This window comes from Meleagris gallopavo, chromosome 12 (assembly GCF_905368555.1).
Source record: "Meleagris gallopavo chromosome 12, MGAL_WU_HG_1.1, whole genome shotgun sequence".
In the NCBI taxonomy this organism is placed as follows: Eukaryota; Metazoa; Chordata; class Aves; order Galliformes; family Phasianidae; genus Meleagris; species Meleagris gallopavo.
The window spans coordinates 17,195,910-17,216,374 of NC_139415.1; the positions used below are offsets into that span (position 1 = coordinate 17,195,910).

General features: G+C 52.0%; 3 protein-coding genes across 4 annotated transcripts; 2 read left to right on the forward strand and 1 right to left on the reverse strand.

Annotated features, from left to right (window-relative positions):
* The first annotated feature begins 90 nt into the window (after positions 1 to 90).
* Positions 91 to 9,621, forward strand: UBAP1L (ubiquitin associated protein 1 like). The gene is made up of 6 exons (XM_019619570.3): positions 91 to 1,680; positions 3,625 to 3,780; positions 5,170 to 5,889; positions 6,130 to 6,327; positions 8,501 to 8,602; positions 9,384 to 9,621. The coding sequence occupies exons 2-6, from the start codon at positions 3,649 to 3,651 to the stop codon at positions 9,516 to 9,518; spliced, it is 1,287 nt and encodes a 428-aa protein (XP_019475115.1). The 5' UTR covers positions 91 to 1,680; positions 3,625 to 3,648; the 3' UTR covers positions 9,519 to 9,621.
* A 3,579-nt stretch (positions 9,622 to 13,200) lies between these two features.
* KBTBD13 (kelch repeat and BTB domain containing 13) lies at positions 13,201 to 15,083 on the reverse strand. The gene has a single exon (XM_003209559.5). The coding sequence runs from the start codon at positions 14,912 to 14,914 to the stop codon at positions 13,532 to 13,534; it is 1,383 nt and encodes a 460-aa protein (XP_003209607.1). The 5' UTR covers positions 14,915 to 15,083; the 3' UTR covers positions 13,201 to 13,531.
* Positions 15,084 to 15,381: 298 nt separating this feature from the next.
* On the forward strand, positions 15,382 to 20,324 carry RASL12 (RAS like family 12). 2 transcript variants are annotated; one of them, XM_010717573.4, is made up of 6 exons: positions 15,382 to 15,966; positions 16,582 to 16,698; positions 17,403 to 17,459; positions 18,654 to 18,727; positions 18,796 to 18,986; positions 19,315 to 20,324. In XM_010717573.4, the coding sequence occupies exons 2-6, from the start codon at positions 16,590 to 16,592 to the stop codon at positions 19,679 to 19,681; spliced, it is 798 nt and encodes a 265-aa protein (XP_010715875.1). In that variant the 5' UTR covers positions 15,382 to 15,966; positions 16,582 to 16,589; the 3' UTR covers positions 19,682 to 20,324. The 2 variants fall into 2 exon arrangements, with proteins under 2 accessions (XP_010715875.1, XP_010715874.1); XM_010717572.4 differs by lacking the exon at positions 15,382 to 15,966 and adding an exon at positions 15,973 to 16,506.
* The last annotated feature ends 141 nt before the right edge of the window (positions 20,325 to 20,465 follow it).

Here is a 20,465-nt window from a genome sequence, read left to right on the forward strand (position 1 = left end):
TCCCGTTTGTGCTCAGGAAGCCTGTAGCCAGGGTCTGGAATGCCTTGAAGAGAACTGTAAGGGATGGTTTTGCTTTCTAACTCTGCAAGGAGATACCTAAGTAACTCCAAAGCTGTCAGCCCTTTCGTGGCACAGAATTACAGTGCTGCTGTGTGTTTTTATTAACAAATCACAATCTCAATAAAGTAATGCTGCTGACAAGGTGATTTGTGCCAGGATTCATGTACTATTTTTAGTGACTTTATAAGCTGAAATCAAGATGTTGAAATCTCCAGAATTTTGTTGTTTTTTTTTTAAAGAGCTCATTACTAGATGTGTTTTTCTTCTCAAATGGAGCATGTCAGGCATTGCTTTCAAAATAGTTGCTGTGTTTTTGTGCATAGAAACGAGCTATTACGTTTTTAAACAAATTCTGAAGTACAAACAAGACATCGATTTGTGAGCTTGATTAAAGCAGCTGCTGACATTTTGCTTTGCTGAACTAAAACGGGTACCACAGCATGGAAAAAATTCCCCGTTGTGTTGAAATAGGTCGGCCAGCCTTGTGAATATATTTAAATCTGACAAATAAGCCTGGGGAAGAAGGTAATAAAACCTGAAGTTTAACCTACTTCAATTGTTTCTGCCTTCAAAGCTATTTTTCTGTAGAAACCCGTTGTTTATATAGCATTTGGTTAAAAATGCAGCTCTGTTTAGTAAGTTGGTTTCTGCACAGAATAAGCAGAGAAAATTGGATTGTTTTTGAAACATTTTTGCTGCAACAGAGAGATTTGTTCTAGTGCTTGGCATCAGATGTGACCCAGGCTACTGGGAGAGTTGTCAGCAAAAGGTTTGTGTGCAGGAACTGCTCCCTCCTACAAGATGACAGAGGCTTATGGCTTCAAATCCTCCCATGTTCAGGACTATTTGCTGAAAGCAACGATGGCCCCATATGGTTTTGGGGCTTTGCTTGTCTACGCAGGTTGCCTTGGCTTCTTTCCAGAGCCGCAGTCATGTTCTCACTTACCCTAATGCGTGGGAATAGATGTGATCTTTCCCATTCCTTATCTCTTAGCATCACCATTGTGTAATTCCTGGAGGAGGCAGCACATGATTGCCTACTTGCAGCTGATAAATTCAGCCCTTAACTGTGGGTTTATGTCAGTGGTTCCTTGGCTGAAGGCTTCTGTTGATTTCTGTTAGTAAGAGCATACTAAGCAGTAATCTAAGATAGAGCTGGAGTTTGGGTGCAGAAGTTTGCAGTTCTTGCTTCAAGCCACAGCACCACAAAATACAGTTCACCGTTAAGTCCTCTAAAGATAAGAGTTCTGATGTGCATGTCCATACATCCCCCCTTCCCTGCCATGTCTTTTAGCTTCATGTCATTCCAAGTCTTTAAAGGTAGGTCAGATCCTGGGAGTTTTTCCTGGCAAAAAAGCGTGAAAGCTGTTTCAAAATCAACACTTTCCATTTAATAAGATAAATGGCCAAAGGATGCTCTGCTTCAGTAGTTAGCTCCTTATCCCATCAGCGTGTCTGCTGAGACAGGCTAACCACTTAAGCTACGATAATCTTGATATTGTCAAAGTCAGATGCTCGTCAGATGCATGGATTTAAAGATTTAAGCAGTGGGTAAGGAGGTGGTATAAAAGCAACTGTTCTCCCTGCCGTGTGAGAGGAGCTACTTGATTTCATCTAACGGTAAGGATAACTTGATATTATGGATAAGAATTGCAACTGCTGGTGCATGGTGTACATGCAGGCATATTTCAATCTCACAAGCTTGCTGTGGTTTATTTGTGCTTTTCTAATGATGTCTGCATTAAAATGTTTTATGTTTTGAGTGAGAAAGGATGAAGTCACAGTTGAAGGAAGAGGAATGTTTGAAATCTCAGACGCAAAATGAGTGTTTGAGTATTGATTCTTAAAAACAAAAGCCACGTGTATTCAGATTCAGTCCTAAGATCCAGATTTGAGTATAGGGAGGTATTTCTTACTGCTGTCCGGATGGATGCTGTGAGAAACAATGAAACCTTTGCTGAAATCGGAGAAGGTGACATCAACAGGTGTCCTTTGGTCAGCCAGACGGGGAACCTCGTGGTGAAAGGAGATGGAGTTGGTTGTAAGGGGCTTTTCCCTGCGCTGCGTTTATGCAGGGCACCCAGGGGTATCACAGCTTTTTGCAAACAAGCCTGGGTCTTTGGAAACTGTTGTAGGTGCTGGACAGCAAAATATGCCCTGCTGGCACCAATGACTCTGCACAGCTGCTGGGAGGTGAATTCCTGCAGGAAGGGGCTGTGCGTTGCAGGCGGGGGCTGCGTGGGGATGTTAACAAGATGGAGAAAATGGGGACAAGCTCTGCTGACGTTGTCGTGCGTTTTCTTTGTTGGCACTCACGTGGATTGTAAGCACTCTTAGCCAGGCAGCAGATGGCCCATGGCACGTTGCACGGTGTGTGTCAGTGGCTGTACATGTGGGGGGCAAAGCTGGTGCAGGGCTGCAGCATGGATTAAGGGATCCTGGTGTCAGTCCGGGGTGGGTGCTGCTGAGCCCTGCTGCGTGTCACTCTTAATTTGCAGGCTAGAGGTGGTTTGTTGCATTCCTGTCCTTTGAGCTGCCTTTCTCAAATGTTTCCCGTTGCAGACCTTTATTTTCATGCTGCGTTAATAGGCTATATACATTCTGCTGCTTATTTTTGCTTTCTGGAGTGTTTATCTATTGCCATAGAAGCCACGCTTTTCTCAGAGGGGAAAAAAAAAGGTAAAAGCACTTCTGTGTATACAGATGTCCCATAAACTACATATTGCACAGTGAGCATGGCTGGCGAGCGCTGCCTTGGGACAAGCAGGCACCAGCTGCAGATTCCAGAAGTCAGAGGAAGACTTGTCATCAGACTTTGCCAGTCAACAAAGGGAACTATTCTGCATGTTGTCATCACTGGGATGCTGGGGACTCAGGACTTAATGCAACAAGTTGTGGCTTATTTTTCACTAAACTGAGTCATTAGTACAGAACTCATGGCTACGTGATGGCAGTAATATTTTCCATTCTGTTCATTTGAATTCTTTCTCTCCCTGCTATTCCTACTCTAAAAAACATCACTGTGCTTAAAATGAGCTGGTTCTTAAAAGCTCATCTTTTTCAAATGGTTCGTTCAACATCCCTCAAACACTGCAATGTGAACCTCAGCAAAAACCTACCCAAGTAGAGAATAGGAATAAAGCTTGGGTGGCTCTGTAGCTCTGCATTTAGCTGGGGGAAAGGGGAGCGTGGCAGAGGGAGGGCCTGCTGAATGGGAGCAAGGGGAGGAAAGCAATGGGGTTATGCACAGAGGTGTCAGCAGGGGTGGAACTGGAGGAAGAAAGTGCTGAAGATTCCTGCTGAATGTAATCTTGGTTGGGCTGTGTTGACTCAAGCTCTGAATGGCAGTGATTAGTTCTTACAAATCTTCCTGCTTTCTAGTAATTAACACTTTACAAATCTGGATGTTGCACACAGCAGAGCTCACCTCTCTCCAAAAGATGGCATAAAATAACTTATTTTTCTCTCCTTCCACTCAAATTTGCTGTGGTTACAGCATCACTCCTGTGCAGCTGCCAGTCTTTCCTGTTACTTTTTTTTTTTTTTTTTCCACCCCTTCTTTAGGCAGTGAGCAATCAGGCAGAGACAATGAGCTACCTGGATGGAGTGCCCTTCCGGACAGCTGTGAGCCTCGAGGAAAACTCTGCAGGAGAAAGCAGCTTCATCAAGGCACCAGCCATAGACCTTCCTGACTGCACCGACATCCTCATGAGCACCATGGTGGGTTGGCCTCTTCCAAGTCTGTTTCTGGTAGGATTCTCAAAGGGTTGCTCTTCTTGGGGAAGGAGAGAGAAGGAAAATCTCTCCTCCATGTTGGTGTCCTGCCCGTTGGTTGTTTTCAGTAGGAACATGAGGTGAGGGTCTTGTGAGGATGGGTGAGAGGAAGGGTTTTGGTTGGGGTTGGGTTTTATTAAACCTGTCCAAGCTTGAGGATGGGATGGGTGGAGGGTTGCAAGATGGTCTTTCTTAGATGGAAAGTTTGATTTGTCCTTGAAAAGTGCAAATTTCAGGCCCTAGTACAGAAAATGGAGCTGCTCGCTTTCTTGCCGCTCCTGCTGTTCTGCTGAGCAAGCTTCAGCAGTCTCACCCATAGATGGGGTCAGTGCACTGTGCAGGGGAAATCCCCCTGAGCACCCCCAGGCCTTCCTCTTCCTGTCACTTGTGCGCCATCACTAAAACATGCTCAATTTTTGAGGTGTTTTTTTGGGATTTCTCAAAGAAAATGTTTGTGGGCAGGATTCCATGCAGGTGATGGTTTGCAAGTGGAGGCGTCACTGAGCTGAGTCTGTCCCTGGTGTCCCACCCCAGGGACTCTGGCTCACTCTGGATGGGGACACATCCGTGCATGGTTCTGGAAGCATGCAGTGGTGTTCTCCTTGGGGAGCTTGGTTTGGGTCAGGCATAGCACAATAACAGCAACATTCCCGTGATGTGAATGTGCCTGCCTGCCAGGAGACCTTGTTTGGAGAGCTCTGGGACATGCATGGCTTGTTTGTTCCCGGAAAGCACTCAGATGTAAGTCAAAAACATGTTCTAAGGATTCTAAGGCAGGCAGTTTGCGACCCCTGTGCTCTCCTCTGGTTACTTAGGAGCTACTCCTCTGCAATCTGCTCTTCCCTCTCTGCAGCAGCCAAGCTGACAAGGAACCCTTCTGTGTCTAAAGCACTCTCAACAGGATTCCAAATACAACTGAAAGCAGTAATAATGCTGCAAATGGATGTTTCCAAGTGAAAACCCATAGGGATAAAGGGGGACTGTCCAACCCCACAGCCCTAGTGCCCAGTGGCAATGAGATGTTAGTGATATAGAATTGTAGGATCAGAGAATTGCAAAATAACCAGAGTAGGAAGGGACCCACAAGGATCATTAAGCCCAACCCCTGTCTCCACACAACCGCTCAAAACCCAAACCCAGTGTCTGAGAGTGATGTCCCATTGTGAGCTCCGTCAGCTCAGGGCCTCCCCTCAGCCCCCTCTGGGCTGAACAAACCCAGGGCCCTCAGCCGCTCCTCACGCGTTTTGCCCCCCAGACCCTTCCCCATCTTTGTAGCTCCCTTCCACAAGGATGTCAGTACTGGTGTTCTCACTCCCTCTTACTGCTCTCCCACAGCACGACTTCTCGCTGGAGCGAAAGGTGCAGTACTGGCTGGAGGCCGCTTCTCAGCACCAAACCTCCTGGCAGCAGCTCCACACCGACGCCATCCCCACGGCCCCACCATGCTGGCTGCTGCTGGTGGACCCCGCTGAGGGCAAGGAGACAGCAGCGAGCAGAGTGAAGGAGGGCACGGTGCGGCGCAGCATCAGCCTCAGCGCCGAGCGGGGCCGGGGAAGAGCCTCCGACACAGAGAGTGAGGCTGGGTGCTCAGAGGACGATGAGTGCTGGGAGGAGGATGAGTGTTCCTCTACCTCCTGGGAGGAAAATGACAGGGAGGAGAACATTCTCCGGAGGAGAAACCAGCATGGCTTGCAGCAGATCCGACCAAAGACTTCGCCTGGCTTGCTGGAGCCTCCTTCAGAGAACGGCTTCAAGGCCACGAGCCCTGATCCAGGCAAGCAAAGGAGGTCCATGGTTTTGTTCAACAACATGAAGAACGAGCTGGAAGCAGCCAGGAGGAAACTGGCTGCGTTGGTGCATCCTTTAAACAGAGCCACAACCGAAAGCAAAGGGGTTCCCACTCCACCAGCGGTCCCCCAGCACTGCCGAAGCAACAGGAGCCTCAAGTTTGGACCGGCAGCAGAGGGGTCTCACATGGGAAGCCTGGTGCCAGCTCCCCCCGCGGCACCCAATGCCTCCATGCCACCCATCCGCAAGCACAAGCCTACAGTCCCGGTGAGCTGCCTCGTGGTGGGGGAGAGGTGGAGGGAGAGGGGGCAAAGCACCCTGTTCTGGGCTCCAGCCAGCAAAGCTGAGCCAAAACTGGGCAACGATGTTCAGTGATGAGTGCCAGGGCAAGGCTCTCCAGTGCCTACCGTCACCTGTTGGTTTGGGGACTGACCATTGCACGTGGGCGCCGCAGTGGTGGCTCCATCCGTCCCCGCTGCCAACATGATCTTCTGTCTTGTCTCGCAGTCCCTCAGCCCCTACTCCTGCCTGCCCCCAGCACGGCCACTGGCATCCCGCAAAGCCAAGCCAGATTCAGCAGCTGATCTGCTGTCAGCACTGAGCCAGGAGGAGCGCGACCTCATCGAGCCCGTCATTGCCTTGGGCTACCCGGCCCGCAAAGCCATCCTCACTCTTCAGAAGACCGGGAGGCAAAGCCTGGGGCAGGTTGGTGGAGCTGACACAGCTGAAATGGTGTGGGATGCTGTGGGGGAAGTGTTATGGTAACAAAATTCATATTTCACAGTGATGTGAGTGACTCCCTTTTGCTCACGGTGGTCTCCCTTGTTCTGCATTGGGGAAAATGAAGCTATTTTTCTTGCTTTGCTATCAGAGCAGGGTTTTCTCTTGGATCAAATGCCAGCAGTTTTGCTGTAATACAATCTCAGTGAGCACTCAACTTGTCAGCGAGCAGTAACAGGCGGGTGCTGCTATCTTCCCCATCTGTTGTATGGAGCACAGTGTCCTTCTAGTGCAAATCTTGCCCCCGTATATGGAAATTTTCTGCACATCGTTTTGTCTCAGCTGTTAGGTTCGTGTGACCATTTTCATGGCTCATCCTGTTAGCACAGGACCGTAAGAATATCCCAGAGATTTATCTGGTTGTTCTCCAAAACCCCAAATTACCAAATTGGAGCAACCAATGACTTCACACAAGCATTGCTTTTGGATCACTAAACACAACCATAGCGAGGGCTGCCATTCTCCCAAAGAGATGATTAATGTGCCAAAATGCAGGATCTGCCTCATTTGCCAAAATACAGGGTCTTCCCCACCAAACGTTCCCATTTTTCCCTTTTGTGCCCCATGCATCCAAGATGAAATGTAAAGTCTAGTTGTGCATACAACTGCTACAAGCATAAAACTACCAAATTAGGCTAAGATCTTCCTGGAAAATATGTTTCGAGTTAAAAACAAGAGCTGTGGATGCTCTTCGTTGCTTGCCAGTGTCACGTAAGCTTTCTGCATGTGACAGTGACAGCTTCAGACATGAAGATTGATTGTGGCACCAGACCAAATCAAAAATCATTCCATTTCTTTACGATATCAAATAAAGCTGGCAGAGCCCACCTTGGGGAGATAACAAGCTTTGTGAGCACCTACCTCCCCAAACAGCCAGCACATGGGGCTGAGAGTGGGGACATCTGCAGCAATGTTTTGGGTGTGTAGAAGCTCGCTGCAACCCCATATTCCTATTGGATTTCCCATTGCACTTCTGTGCTGGAAAATCAGGCACTGAGCTCCCTGGCACTTGACCACACTCCTTGTAGGGTGAGCAGGACCAGCTCCTCCTTCTTCCCCAGTGAACAGTCAGCCCTTTGCTGAACCCAGGAAGTAAGTAAGTCAAAGTACATAAAAAACTGGTTTTGTTTAGTCTTGAGGATAGTTTTCTTTTTTTTTTTTTTAATGATGAAAATCATGTAGCTGACAGCAGCACAGATTTTGTGCGTGGCTTGAGCAGCATGTCAGATTGCCAAGACTGGCTGCGTTCTGCCTAGAACATGGGGAGTGACTCCTTGTAGCAAGAAAATACAGCAATGATCTCGGGTTTTAGTTAGAAAGATAATGAGGAAAATCAAGCCAGGTTCTGAATGCCAACATGCAGAGCATAATTCATGTTTGTATTAATAAGCCACTCCTTAGGGCTGACATTTTGTACAATTCTTGCTCTGCTACAGGAGAGCTAACATTTGAGGGACTGTTTTTGGCCTTGTCATGTGTTTTATGGTCTTTGCGTCCCCCTCCCTGGGCTACAGCAGAGCTGAGGAGGGCGGAGGTCTGAGTGCTGGCAGAGTGGGAGATAAAGATCAGCTTCTCCTCAGATGGGGCAGACACAGCTTTGCAGGCACCCCTGGGCTGCTCACCATTTCTCCAGGTGGACATTTTCATATCTCCTTTTTTTTCTACTATGGTATAGCCCATTTATTATGGTCTGTCACATGTGTTTTTTGGACAGTGAATGATTCTCGTGGTATTCCAAGGAGACCACTGGGAATTGTGCTGTCAGCACTCCAAGAACAATGAAGAAAGCCAAAAATAACTGTTTACTTTTGGTAATGAGAGCACACAGGGCCTCTCCTGGGGATGTGGGGAGTTCGCACAGGTCCAGCGGGGGCCTGAGGCTGGGAGCATCAAAGGGATGTTGGCCTAGATAGGATTAGAGATCAGCACGCAGCTGGCATTTCACCCAAATGGGCTCTGCCAAATGAGAAAACAACTCGTAGATCCTTGCGTTGTGTTCAGACAGTTCAGGTGTTGCTCTGCTCCCATCCTCCCTTCATGTTATTCCCATTCCCATTTGGGATCAGGATGCATTAACCCTCACTGTTCTCTCTTCCAGTTTCTGGGCTACCTCCGCGCCTGTGACCGGCTGCTGAAGCAGGGCTATGAGGAGGGGCAGGTGGAGGAGGCCATGGAAATGTTCCAGTACTCAGAGAAAAAGGTCAGCAGCACAGTGCAGCCTTCTGTGTTTTGTCCATTTCCACTGCCCTGCCTCCCAGTGCCACCTCCTGCCAGGTCAGGTCCCATCACTCTGCAAGAAGTGAACCCGCATAGACTGCAAACTGGGCTCAAAGCCCCAGAAGAGCACTGTGTGGCCATAAGGACTTGCAGAGGACGGACTCACCTCGTGCTGTGCGAGCATGACACTCTGGTGTGGGAATCCCATCCCCAGGCGTGCTTGCTGCCTCCTGGCTTCCTGTCTCCTCATCCCGTAGCAGGACTGTGGTGCTGTCCCGAGCTCTGGTCCCCATAAGCAGTCCCACTGTTTGGGCTGGTGTAGGATCCTGCTCACCTCTTGTACAAGGCTCAGCACTAGGATGGTGCTGCCTCGGTGCAGGAGGTGTGGTTTGCTGAGAACGGGTCTCTGAGTGAGCTGTGGTGGTGAGGCTCACCCTGAGCAATGGGAGAAAGAGGAACAATGAATGACAGAAATTCCCCAGTCTGGTGTGACAGTTCCACAGTGCAAACACGTGAGTGGAACTTGTATTCAATTTCATGAAGAATAAGTGAAGTTAGAGGCTGACTTTATTAACTAAAGAAAGACTTAGTGCATAAAGACTGTTAAAAGTTAGCATTTGTCCTGGCAGCGGGGTCCACAGTGCCCTTCAGCAGTAATACAACCCTGTGGGATTATCTGGCCCTGCTGCACAGCGCCTGCTGAAATGTCGCGGTGAATGTGTCCTTAGAGCCTGGCAGTAACATCGCTCCTTTCCTCCTTCCAGGCAGCTGAATTCCTGCACTTGTTAGCTCAGTTCAATGACATGGGTTTCCAGCAAAATGAAATCAAAGAAGTCCTTCTGCTCTGTGGGAACCAGAGGGACAAGGCACTGGAAGAGCTCGTGATGAAGAGGCAGTGAATGTGCCCAGCACCTACAAAGCGGGATGCATCCTGCTGCCCATCCCTTTCTAGGCCACATTTACAAATACAGCCACGTGCAGATTCTTACACTGTAATATAAATCATCTGAATTGATTGTTTTTACAAAAGCTGAGTGCTTTTTGCAGGAACATTGGTTCCTCCTTTCTTGGGAAGATTCTCAGCAGACTTCATGACGTTTGAATGTTGTGACGGGAAATCTAGATGTTAGCATCTCCTTGTGAACTAGAAACTTGACAAAAACGCACAGCTCAAGGAAGGGCACAGAGAGAACGTGGGCTGAGGTTGCTCTAGATAGCTAATGTGTGACTTTGGACCCAGGACAGTGCAAAATGTCTTATGCAAGGCTTTACGCTCAGGAATTGTCATGAAATCTGAACAGAGAGATGGACGACTGGCTCATCTCTGCCTTTTATTAAGCAAATTCAAAGGGTGCTTCTCTAAATGGCAAAGACAATGGCTCAAAAGCAGGTTTAGCACAAACACTGCGATCAGGAGAATCTGGGTGCCTGGTGGAGTTCCTGTGCATGGCTAAGTATGGACAACAGGAGATTCAGATTGCCTTACTCTTGTTTTGGCAGTGGAGCGATGGATGATGTTCTCCCATAGAAGTACATTATTTCCCTGTCCATTAGCTACAGATGTAGTTTATCTGAGTAAAGATGCTCGGAGAGGTTCTTACAAAAAGTATTAATGTCTTTTCCTATGAAAATGCCAACTGGCGCAACCTAGCAGAGACAACTCCTAATGAGTCCCAAAGTATTTATCATTTTCCATGGGTCTCCTTGCCCAATACAGTTCAGCTGAGTTAATGCAGCATGTTACTGCTCCACATCTCTCTGATCAGCTCCCAAACACAGGCACACAGGTGTAGCTCTCTGTGGCTGCCTCCATCCTTGCCAAGTGCCAGAGTGACAGTGACAGTGTGCATCCAGATTTTGGCCTGGAGTTGACCTTTCCATACCCGAGAGTGGGTGTTTTACACCAGTGTTGTGATCAACATCTCCCTTGGATGGCCAGGGGAGATATTCTGCTAGTAAAAAGGGCAGGGAAACTGCAATCAGTGGGGTATGGGGGTGGCAGGGCAGGTCCAGATCCATCCATCCATGCTGTGCCAGCATGAAGAGTGGCTTTGTCCTGACCTCCTTGCACCAAATCAGCCAACATGGGGCAGTCATCCTTCTCCAAAGCACAGTGCTTTCTGAGCCCATCTGCACAGCGAGCTCCCAGGCTCTTCTTGGAGCACCCATTTCTGCTTTTCCTGCAGAGCTCTTGCTTGGTTATACAAGTTTTTATTTTTGATGTGGTCCTTATAAGGCAAGTCCATTCTACAGGCAGCTTTTTGTTACGTTCAGCCTTGCCAAGATGATGTCACCTTCAACAGAAACTTGCAAAAGGTTGAGCTATGATTAGATAGACTGCACTGGGTTTGACTGTGGTCTTTGGCAGAGTGGATACCATTAAGATTGGAAGGGGCAGATAATGGTGGTGTTCTCATGCCAGCAACGCATAACACCAAGTGCTAAATACTGGTGCAACAGATTTGCAGCACCGTGCCCACTCACTGTGCAAAGGCTGAACAGCTTCTCATGCTGGCTCATATTTTTTCCCCCGCTTGCAGAGGTACGAACATCTTTCTGCTTCCCTCTGTGTTACAGTCTGTACCACGGTCTGGTGACACAGATGCAACCACGTTACTCCTCTCTTGGAACATCCATGCCACACTCAACAGCACCTGTCAAGACTGCCAAGTAGAAGTCAAACTATTTTCATTGCTGTTTGGGCTACATTATCTCCTTCTCCTTTCAGGTTGGACATTAGCAAAAATTTCTCCAAGAGTGGTCAGGCACTGGAATGGGCTGCCCAGGGAGGTGGTGGAGTCACCGTCCCTGGAGGTGTTCAAGAAACATTTAGATGTTGTACTGAGGGACATGGGTTGGTGGGGAAATGTTGGTGATAGGGGGACAGTTGGACTGGATGATCTTGGAGGTCTTTTCCAGCCTAGGTGATTGATTCTATGATTCTAAGACCAGATTTTTCAGTGGTCCTACAGTAATAATCTATTTTTGGTGGTGTTATCTTTGCCAACTTGCAAATTGTTGAAAAAACGATGCACAAAGGTGGGGTAGAAGTTGTGCTGCTTGGTTGTTTTGGAGCTGGAAGGAACGGGAGAGGCTGCCAAGTCAAATGGCCTTGGGTGACTTACAGCAGCTCACCATAAATACTTGAGTAACAGAATTATTTGAACTTTATATTGATGGAGTCTTTACGCCGGTTGTTCAACTTAGCATGGTTTAAAACAGAGTGCTGCTTCCAATTAGGAGAAGACAGCATAAAATGTTAATGGGCTTCGTCTGAGAAGGGAGCGTGGATTGGACTTGATGGGATTTATGCTCACAGTGTGCCTGGCGAGCGCCGACAGCTCCTCTGAATTCCTCACCGGGTAAGGAATGAGGTTACAGCAGCGCCAATGGAGGCAGATGGAAAACACAACCCTGTTGGATGGAGCCAGTGTGGGGCTGCTCCTGAGCATCACTGCAGATTGGGGTTGGTGCTGGGGCTGTGGTTGCTTCTTCCCTGTCCCAAGCAGGGTTGGAGGGCAAATGGGGACAGGCACATACAGTGTTTTAAATAAGGTCATAGATGCAAGCTTGGCTTTTCTTGTCTGTTTTGGTTGATTTTTTTCTTCTCTAATGCTCTCTGTTTTGAAAATGCTGAGAACTTGGCGAGGGTCAGCAGTGTAAGTATTTGAGGCATCCAGCTGGTGTTCCCTTCCCTCCTCATGCGAGGAGCACAGCTAGCCTGGGGCATGGGAGCCCAGCTGGGCATTATTTGGGGTCTGATGAGTGCATGGCTGCCAGGTTGACTCCTTGTCCCCATCTCCCTTGAGGGACAAGCAGCATGAAGCATTTAAGGACACAGTTAGTGGGCGTGGTGGGGATTGGCTGATGGTCGGACTTGATGATCTTAGAGGTCTTTTCCAACAGTAATGACTCTATGATTCAGCCAGGGGGATGAGGGCAGCCCTTCTCCAATCATCCCCTGGGCAAAACTTGGAGCTGGTGCTGAGGACAACCTTCAGCATCATGGGGCTGAGTCCCAGCAAGACAGCTTATCTGGCTGCAGAGCTCCGTTGACAAAGGAGACCTGGTAGCCTGGCATCTGCACAGTCTGAGTGCAGCCCTGCTGATGCTCTCTCCTCTCCTTTCATTTTTGCGAGTTTGCCATCTCCTAAAAATATCCTCTGGATCAAATGAGAGCATTTGGGTCTGTTGGGAGCTGGCAGGCAGGCTTGGAGGAGATGGTGGCTGTCTATTGCACCGTGGGCATGATGGATGGTTCCCAGGGAGGAACCTGCTCACTCTGGACAGCTTTCTCCTGTGTGGGTTTTTGGAGATAAACTCCTCATGGTCTTTGCCCTCCACCCCCCTCCTGTGTCCCTTTGTTCCCTCATCCCAGGCGATGTCTCCCCGGGGAGCTCAGGACTGCCTGGGAACTTTGTGAGCAGCTCTGAGCACTGCTGCAGCTGAAAACACTCAGCAGGCAGGAACGGGTCTTGATGTGGGTCCTCTGTTAGGAGATATTTTCCTTCAGGAGGAGAAAAGAACACAAGAGAAGAGTAACGACACAGGGCTTTCTACAGCTTTCCTTTTAATTCCAGGATATAAGGAACCATTAGAGCAAAGAGCAGGTTTTATGCTGCACACCTTCAGTGTGCAGTCCAAATAAATATGTCTGCATCTCTCCAGAACCTGTTCTCTGCAGAAGCCACAAAGCTCTGTGTGCCGTGGGCTCGCCCATCGTGGCACTTTGCACGAGGCTGCTGTGCCAGCAGTTCCTGTCGCCCCTTCCCCTATCGCAGGGTGCCTTGTCACCTCTGGGTCCAACGTGGAGTATCCTTGGCAAGAGGAGGAGAGGAGAGGAGCCCAGGGGAGTTGTGCACAGAGCTGAGGCCATATGCAAGGAGAGCACCCCAAGGTGGGATGGGGACGGCTACGTGGCGATGTCGTGATTGCGCCGGGGCAGCCGCAGCAGGAAGGTCTGCAGGGAGCCGCTGCGCGGGAAGCCCGCCCGCTCCTTCTTGACCCTCCAGGCCTCCTCCTCCACCGAGTAGAGCTGCGTCAGCATCTTGTTGACAGTGTACACCGTGTCACCCTTGATGGTGGCGGTGAAGAGAGCTCCTTTGCTGTTCATGAACTGGCCGGGCAGAGCCGTCCACTGCCGTGACCTCAGGTTGAAGCAGTCGATGACGCAGCGCAAGAAGTCGTCTCCGGGGCCGTTGCGCATGACGTAGAGGTTGTCACGGTGGGCCACCATGCAGTGCCCGTAGCTCTGGTGCCGCTTGAGCTCGGTGACGGGAAGCCACGCGTCCTGCTGGCTCTCATACTCGTAGATGACGGTGGTGTCCAATGGCTTCCACAAGCAGACGAAGATCTGCCCCATGGCCTGGGCGCAGGGTGCAGCCGAGCTTGGCTGCGGCAGATCGGAGACAAACGTCCAAGTGTTGGAGGCCACGTCGTATCTCTCCACAGACTTGAGCGAGATCTTCTCGTACTCCCCGCCAATAGCATAAAGGCAGCCCTCGTGGCCCACCAACCGGACGTCGTAGCGCAGCTGGTGTGGGCTGGGGAACTCGCTCCAGGCGTCGGTGTCGGCATCGTAGCAGAAGCTGCTCTCCACCACCTGCTTGCTGGCCCCGTAGACGCCGCCCACAATGTAAATCTTGTTGTCCATGGTCGCCATGCCGGCTAGGAACGTGCTGGCGCTCAGCGGCAGGCAGGAGAGCGTCCTCCACGTGTTGCTCTCCTCGTCCAGGTAGCAGATGGTCCTGGAGAGGTCCTCCAGGAACTCAAAGGTGGGCGTGTGGGCTCCCACCGCCACGAAGGTGCTGGGCAGCAGGGCCTGCACGTAGGCCAGCAGGTCGGCGGGCAGGCAGCCCAGGTGCTCCTCCAGCTCGGCGTAGCTGTCCCGGATGTAGAGCGCAGCACAGTGGAAGAGGTCCAGGAGGCCGAACACAGCGGCGGCGTGGTACAGCAGGAGGCAGTTGTCGGAGTCGATGGAGTGGATGAGGTACTTGGCCAAGGGCTTCACCTGCAGGAAGGCCGCGCACTCCACCGCCTGGAAGGTCTCCTCGCCGCCCAGCGCGGGCCGCTCACCCGCCAGCACGCGCAGCATGGCCAGGAATCCAGCAGCGCTCAGCCCGCCCAGCCCGATCTCCTCCTGCGTGCTCTCCCTCATGCCCGAGCGGAACAGGGCACGGAAGTACTCGCTGCTCTCCACCAGCAGTGCCTTCTCCACCGAGAAGCACTGCTCCTCCACACGGATCCGCACCCTTCCCGAGGGCCCTGCCCGAGCAGCTTCATCCTCCGGGCTCATCCTGCCCGGCTCTGGGGCAGCCCCTCCTCGCTGTGCCCACCCTCGGGTGTCTGCCCTGCGTCCCGGCGGCTGCTCGCTGTAACCTAAATCCTTTCAGCTAAAGATAGCCCGGCTCGTGATCGGCCCCCGGGCAGCGTGCCCCTTCCACAGGCTCTGTCCCAAAGCACAGCGAGGTTCCCTGGTCGCTGTGGGGCTGCTGGCACGTTGGGGCATCCTCCTTCTCATTTCCCACCACAAGCTATGGGCATCACAGGGCGGGCTGCACGTGGCTGCCCTCCCTGCTGGGAAGAGCACAGGGCTGTGCTATTTTTTCTCTATTTTTTCCCTTAGTTGAATGGCCACAGTGGGGGATGGATGTCAGCAAATCTCCATGCCTTCAGCTCAGCCGTGGGAAAGGAGCTTTGCATGGCCCAGGGCAGGAAGAGCCCTTTTTGGGTTCTTCCTGGGGCTGCCCCAGGAGGAGCAATGGGGGCAGAATCCATCCCTGGTGAACGGTCAGTAACACGGTGTGTGCTCTGTGGGGACAGTGCTGATGCAGTGTCAGTGCAGCAGTGGGGCACCAATGGTGACAGTACTGTGCTCCCAAAAAGGTCCCTGTGCAGAAGGGTGAAGCTTTGCTGCATCCTGTGCTGGGAAGCAGAGCTTTCCCTGATCTGTAATGGCTTAAGGAAAGAAGTAAGATTTCTTTTGGATTGCTTTGGATCGCTCTCCACCTGTGTCCAAAGGGGGGTGTAGGGCAGGGGCGTGTTGCCATCCCCCCAAAATCAGTCCCCAAATGGCTGTCCTTCCTTCCACAGGGGGTTGATCCCGTCCCCCGTTGGGACAGTTTGCCGGGACTTCCACGTTCACAGACTATTTTGGGAGAGTTTAAAAATATCCTCCGCACACCCCTGGGTGCTGATACCGCCCGCACCCGGATTGGGGCTGTGCACAGCCCCATCTGGGTGCCCCATCCCAACCGCTGTGATCTCCATGACAACGCTGCCTCCAGCTCCCACCTCCTCCCCGGGTTTGGATCCCATCGTGCTGATGGCTCGGGGCGGTCGGCAGCGGTGAGTACTGCCCGTGCTCTGCTCTCCCCATGCGTTTTGGGTGGAAAAAGGGTGGTTTTGTGTTTGCTTGTTTGTTTTCTCCCCGCTAACCCTGCTGGCAGCAGACGTTATCCATGCTGAAGTGCATCTTGTACGGAAGGAGCAGGGAACGCACAGGGGTAGACAGAAGCACGCTGTGCCGGTGGGAGATGCGCTGAGCGCGCTGTGCTCAGCTGAGCAGCACGGGGGAAGGCTGGGGGGGTCCGTGCCCATTGGGGGGTCCCGGCAAGGCGCACGGGATCATGGCAGAGCCGATACCAGCCATCGTCCCTCTGCAAATCTGCTGCGGGGGCAATGCAGGCAGAGGGACGGCAGTAGAGTGGCCGGGGACGCGTGTCCAGTCCGGCCCCGTGCGGCAGCTTGCCTTACAAGGAGTTTGGCTGCGACCCGAGCGGCGGGAGCAGCACTCGCCTCCTCCTGCCTCATTCATTGCGTGCGGCACTGGGGCCGCTGCTCCCCGGCACCGCCGTGACCTCCGAGCGCCCAACATCCCAGCGGCAGGTGGGACGCTGCTTTCTGTCTTTCTGGGGTGGGGGTAGAAATGGGGTCCCCCATTGTTGCTTCGCTCTCTCGCAGGACCGAGGATGGCCTCGATGTTCGGCAAACCGCGGGTCAGCACCGAGCGACCGCCGCAGAGCCCCGTGGCAGAATGCAACGTGGCCATCCTGGGGTGCCGGGGGGCTGGAAAGTCAGGTGGGAGCAGCGCTGAGCCGCAGCTGCTGTGTGGCTTTTCGGGAGCCGCGGGTGCCTGCACCGCTCCTGCTTCCAGCATTGGCACCACTGCAGCATCCCTGCCCCGGTGCCGGGCAGCATCCCTGCGACAATGGGGTTTTGTATGTTTAGGAAAGGAAAAAGTTCCTCTGCAATCGTTCCAGAGCCCCCTGGGTCATTTGCATGGCTGTGGCTGCGTTTGCTTGTTTTGCATGTGATTCCCATGGATGTATATCTATATTAATGGCTATTTGTGGACCTTTTGGGTAGCAGCAATGTTTCCACCTGCACGATATGGGGCTGTGTTCTGCATGAGTCCTGCAGGGAAGTACACGGATCCTCAAAAGTGGGTCCCCAAAAGTGGGTCCCCAGAGGCCATCCCTGTGCTCCACTGGTGAGGTGAAAGCCTCTAAAAATCATCAAATCGTAGATGTTTGGCCCAAAATGCTTTCTTTTTAGTGGAGTAAACAACATCGCTCTCTAAGAGGCAATTCTGGGAAAGCCGTGGGACAAGCGGGCAGGATTTGGGCGAAAAAAGTTGCTTTTGGGCTGGGAAAAGAGGTGGAAGGCAGATGGGAGAGGGGTGAACAGCCCCACTGCTGGCTGCGGGTGGGGTATGGGGTGATGGGAGGTGACAGCATGCTGCTCAGTGGGGTGACCATGCCATCCTCCTCCACCTCCTGCAGCGCTGACAGTGAAGTTTCTCACCAAGAGGTTTATCAGCGAGTATGACCCCAACCTGGGTAAGGCGTTTCTCCCCCCAGTTACTGTACCCCAGCTTTCCCTGCATGTCCCCAATGTGCTCTGCTTCCCATCTCCCACACTTCCCACGAGTACGGCATCTAAAGGGGGGGAAAAAAACAACACGGCACCAAAAACAAGCAAACAAAACCCACCAAATAAACAAACAAACCCCAAAGACACAAGAAACGTCAAAAGGGCTGAATTCAACCCAAAACAGCGGTGAGAGCAGGCGTGTCCCATAGGAAGCAGTGACTCCTTGCATCGCCTCGCCAGATGTGACACTTTTAGGTGTGGGCCCCCATCCCTCTTTGGGCTGTTGGGCAGAGATGGGCAGAGCTGCACTGCAGGTGTCCCTGGGGACCGTGTGGTGCCGTGGAGTGGCTCTGGGCAGTTTCTTTTCCACTCTGAGTAATTAATAACTATTTTCCTGGGCTTGTTTCCAGTCTGCAGTGAAGAGCTGTAAATGATTTATCGGGGACATTCAGGAGATATGGAGCCCGTCCAGGAAGTGGCTCCAGACCCTAATTGCTTTTAGGAAAGAAGGAAAAATCCTCTGTTCAGTTTCACAGCGGCTCTGCCATCATCCCAGAGCAAAACCTCCCCAAAAGGCACCCACCAGGAGCAGCTGGGAGAAGGCATCCCCCGATGGAGGAGCCCTCCTGGTTCCCCAAGCGAGGCCTTGCTGCTTTTGCCTGAGTGATGGGTGCTCAGCCCTGTGCTGAGCTCTTGACTGCCATGTCTCACTGGGTCGTGGCATTGAGATAAGGGCTAAGGCAGGGGGTGATGGCTGTGCTGGAGCCCATGGTGGGGGTGGAGAGCAATCAGCCCCCGCTTGCAAAAATGCAGCAGGTTCTGGGATTAAATCTCAAGGAGATGAAGCCTGTCAGGTTAGGGAGGCTGTGGTTAGGCTGGTTCAGAGCAGGTGGGGGCTCGATTTCTTGCCAAATGGTGTCAGGAGGTGGAAAGAACAAATATGCCACCCTGTTTTCTGCATGCAATGGGAGAAAGCAGCTCCCAGCCAGGGCTGTCCCCACTGCATCCTTCCCAAATGACGCTGTTGGAAGGAGCACAGTGTGTCCCCCAGCAGCGGATGCTCCTTACCAGAGGCTAAGCTATTTCCTTGACACCCCAGCCGGGCTTTGCCTGGTGCTGGGGACACACAACCCATCCTCAGAGCCACCCTTGCCTTGCAGAGGACACCTACACCTCGGAGGAGCTGGTGGACCAGCAGCCCGTGCTGCTGAAGGTGATGGACACGGCCGACCAGGTGAGGGCCGGGCAGCACCGGTGCCACGGTGACATGGTACCATGCTCACCTGCTCCTCTCATCCTCAGGATGGCCCCGTCAACTGTGAGCGCTACCTGCACTGGGCCAATGCCTTCCTCGTTGTCTACAGCATCGACAACAGGAGGAGCTTTGAGGGCTGCAGCCGCTACCTCGATGTCCTCGCCCGGCATGCGCGGGGCTGCCAGCGCCAGAGCCCCGTGCTGCTGCTGGGCAACAAGCTGGACATGGAGCAGTACAGGTACCCACCGCCCTTCTTTTCCCAGTGGAAACAGCCCCACTGCCAATGGGGCAGTGTGCTTGCTTGGAGCCCATTGCTGCCTTTGGTGGGATGCGTTGGGGTAGCCACGGGGCCTTGACAAGCTGAGCCTTCATCCCACTGGTCCTCAACCAGTGGTCCTGCTCAAGACCTGTCCCCTTTCTAAGGGGTTCTGTCATCACCTCCACTCCCTACACCCTCACTTTCTTTGTTGTCTCCTCGTTGCCAAAACAAGAGAACCCCTCATCCCTTTCTAATGGGCCAAGTGCACCAAGTGAGACCATGCCGTTGCCCCCTCCACTCTCCTCAGGCAGGTGACCAAAGCCGAAGGGACGTCCCTGGCCACCAAGTTTGGGTGCCTGTTCTACGAGGTGTCGGCGTGCCAGGACTTTGCGGCGGTGCAGCACGTCTTCCACCAGGCGGTGCGGGAGCTGCGGCGCGAGGCAGAGCACAGTCCAGCCCTGCGGCCTCTCTTCGTCGCCGAGGAGCAGCCCTGCCTGGCCATGGCCACCCGGCATGGCCTGGCCAGCTGCACCATCAACACTCTGTCTACTGTCAACCTCAAGGAGATCCCCTCGGTGGCCCAAGCCAAGCTGGTCACTGTCAAGTCGTCGCGAGCTCAGAGCAAAAGAAAAGCGCCCACGCTCACCTTGCTAAAAGGTTTCAAGATATTTTGAGGTGCATCCCTTTCCTGTTCTGCAAGGGACTGGTGTCACCAGGAATGGGGACCTCATCCCACTGACCCCTGCACAGCCCTGCCTGGGTGATGTATCTGTGGATTTGGGCTCCACCTGGAGCCAAGAAGCATTGCTGGAGAGCCATGCTGTCCACGGCTGCTCGGGCTTGTGTGTGTGAATGGGACCAAGCACCAGCAGGCAGATGGGAGCCCAGGGAGTGTGAACCACTCCTTAATCAAACAGAGACACCTGTGTCTCATGGGTCCCCTCACCAAGCAATAACTAGGAATAATTTATTTTTTTCCTCCAAATGAGAAAAATGTGGATAACGTCACAGCTGACTACGGGCTTCAGGTGCCCTAAAACTGGTCCCTGTGCATTGAAGTAACACCAAAACAGCTGTTTTTTTTACGTAACTTTTTACAGGACGATGTTCCTTTTCAAAGGTTTTGCAAGCAGAGATGCTTCACTGACCAGAAAACATTCTTAAAAGCTTTTCTTTAAAAAAACTGTTGTCTTTTCCAAATGTCTTAAGTTATTTCATGGCCTCCACGTGTGCCCTGTGAAAGGTGTGAAGCAGATCCTACCGCAGAGTGCTGTGTGCCATGAGCAGGCTCTGCCCATGCCAAGGCCCGGGGCTGTGCGCTCGTGTTCCGTGAGGTGAACGTTCTGCTCCTCCCCAGTCGCATCTATCCGCAGAGTAAGATATCCATGTGCATATTTGTACATATATTCATATAGATACGACTAGAGTGATATATAGAGATTCAATACAGGATTTTGA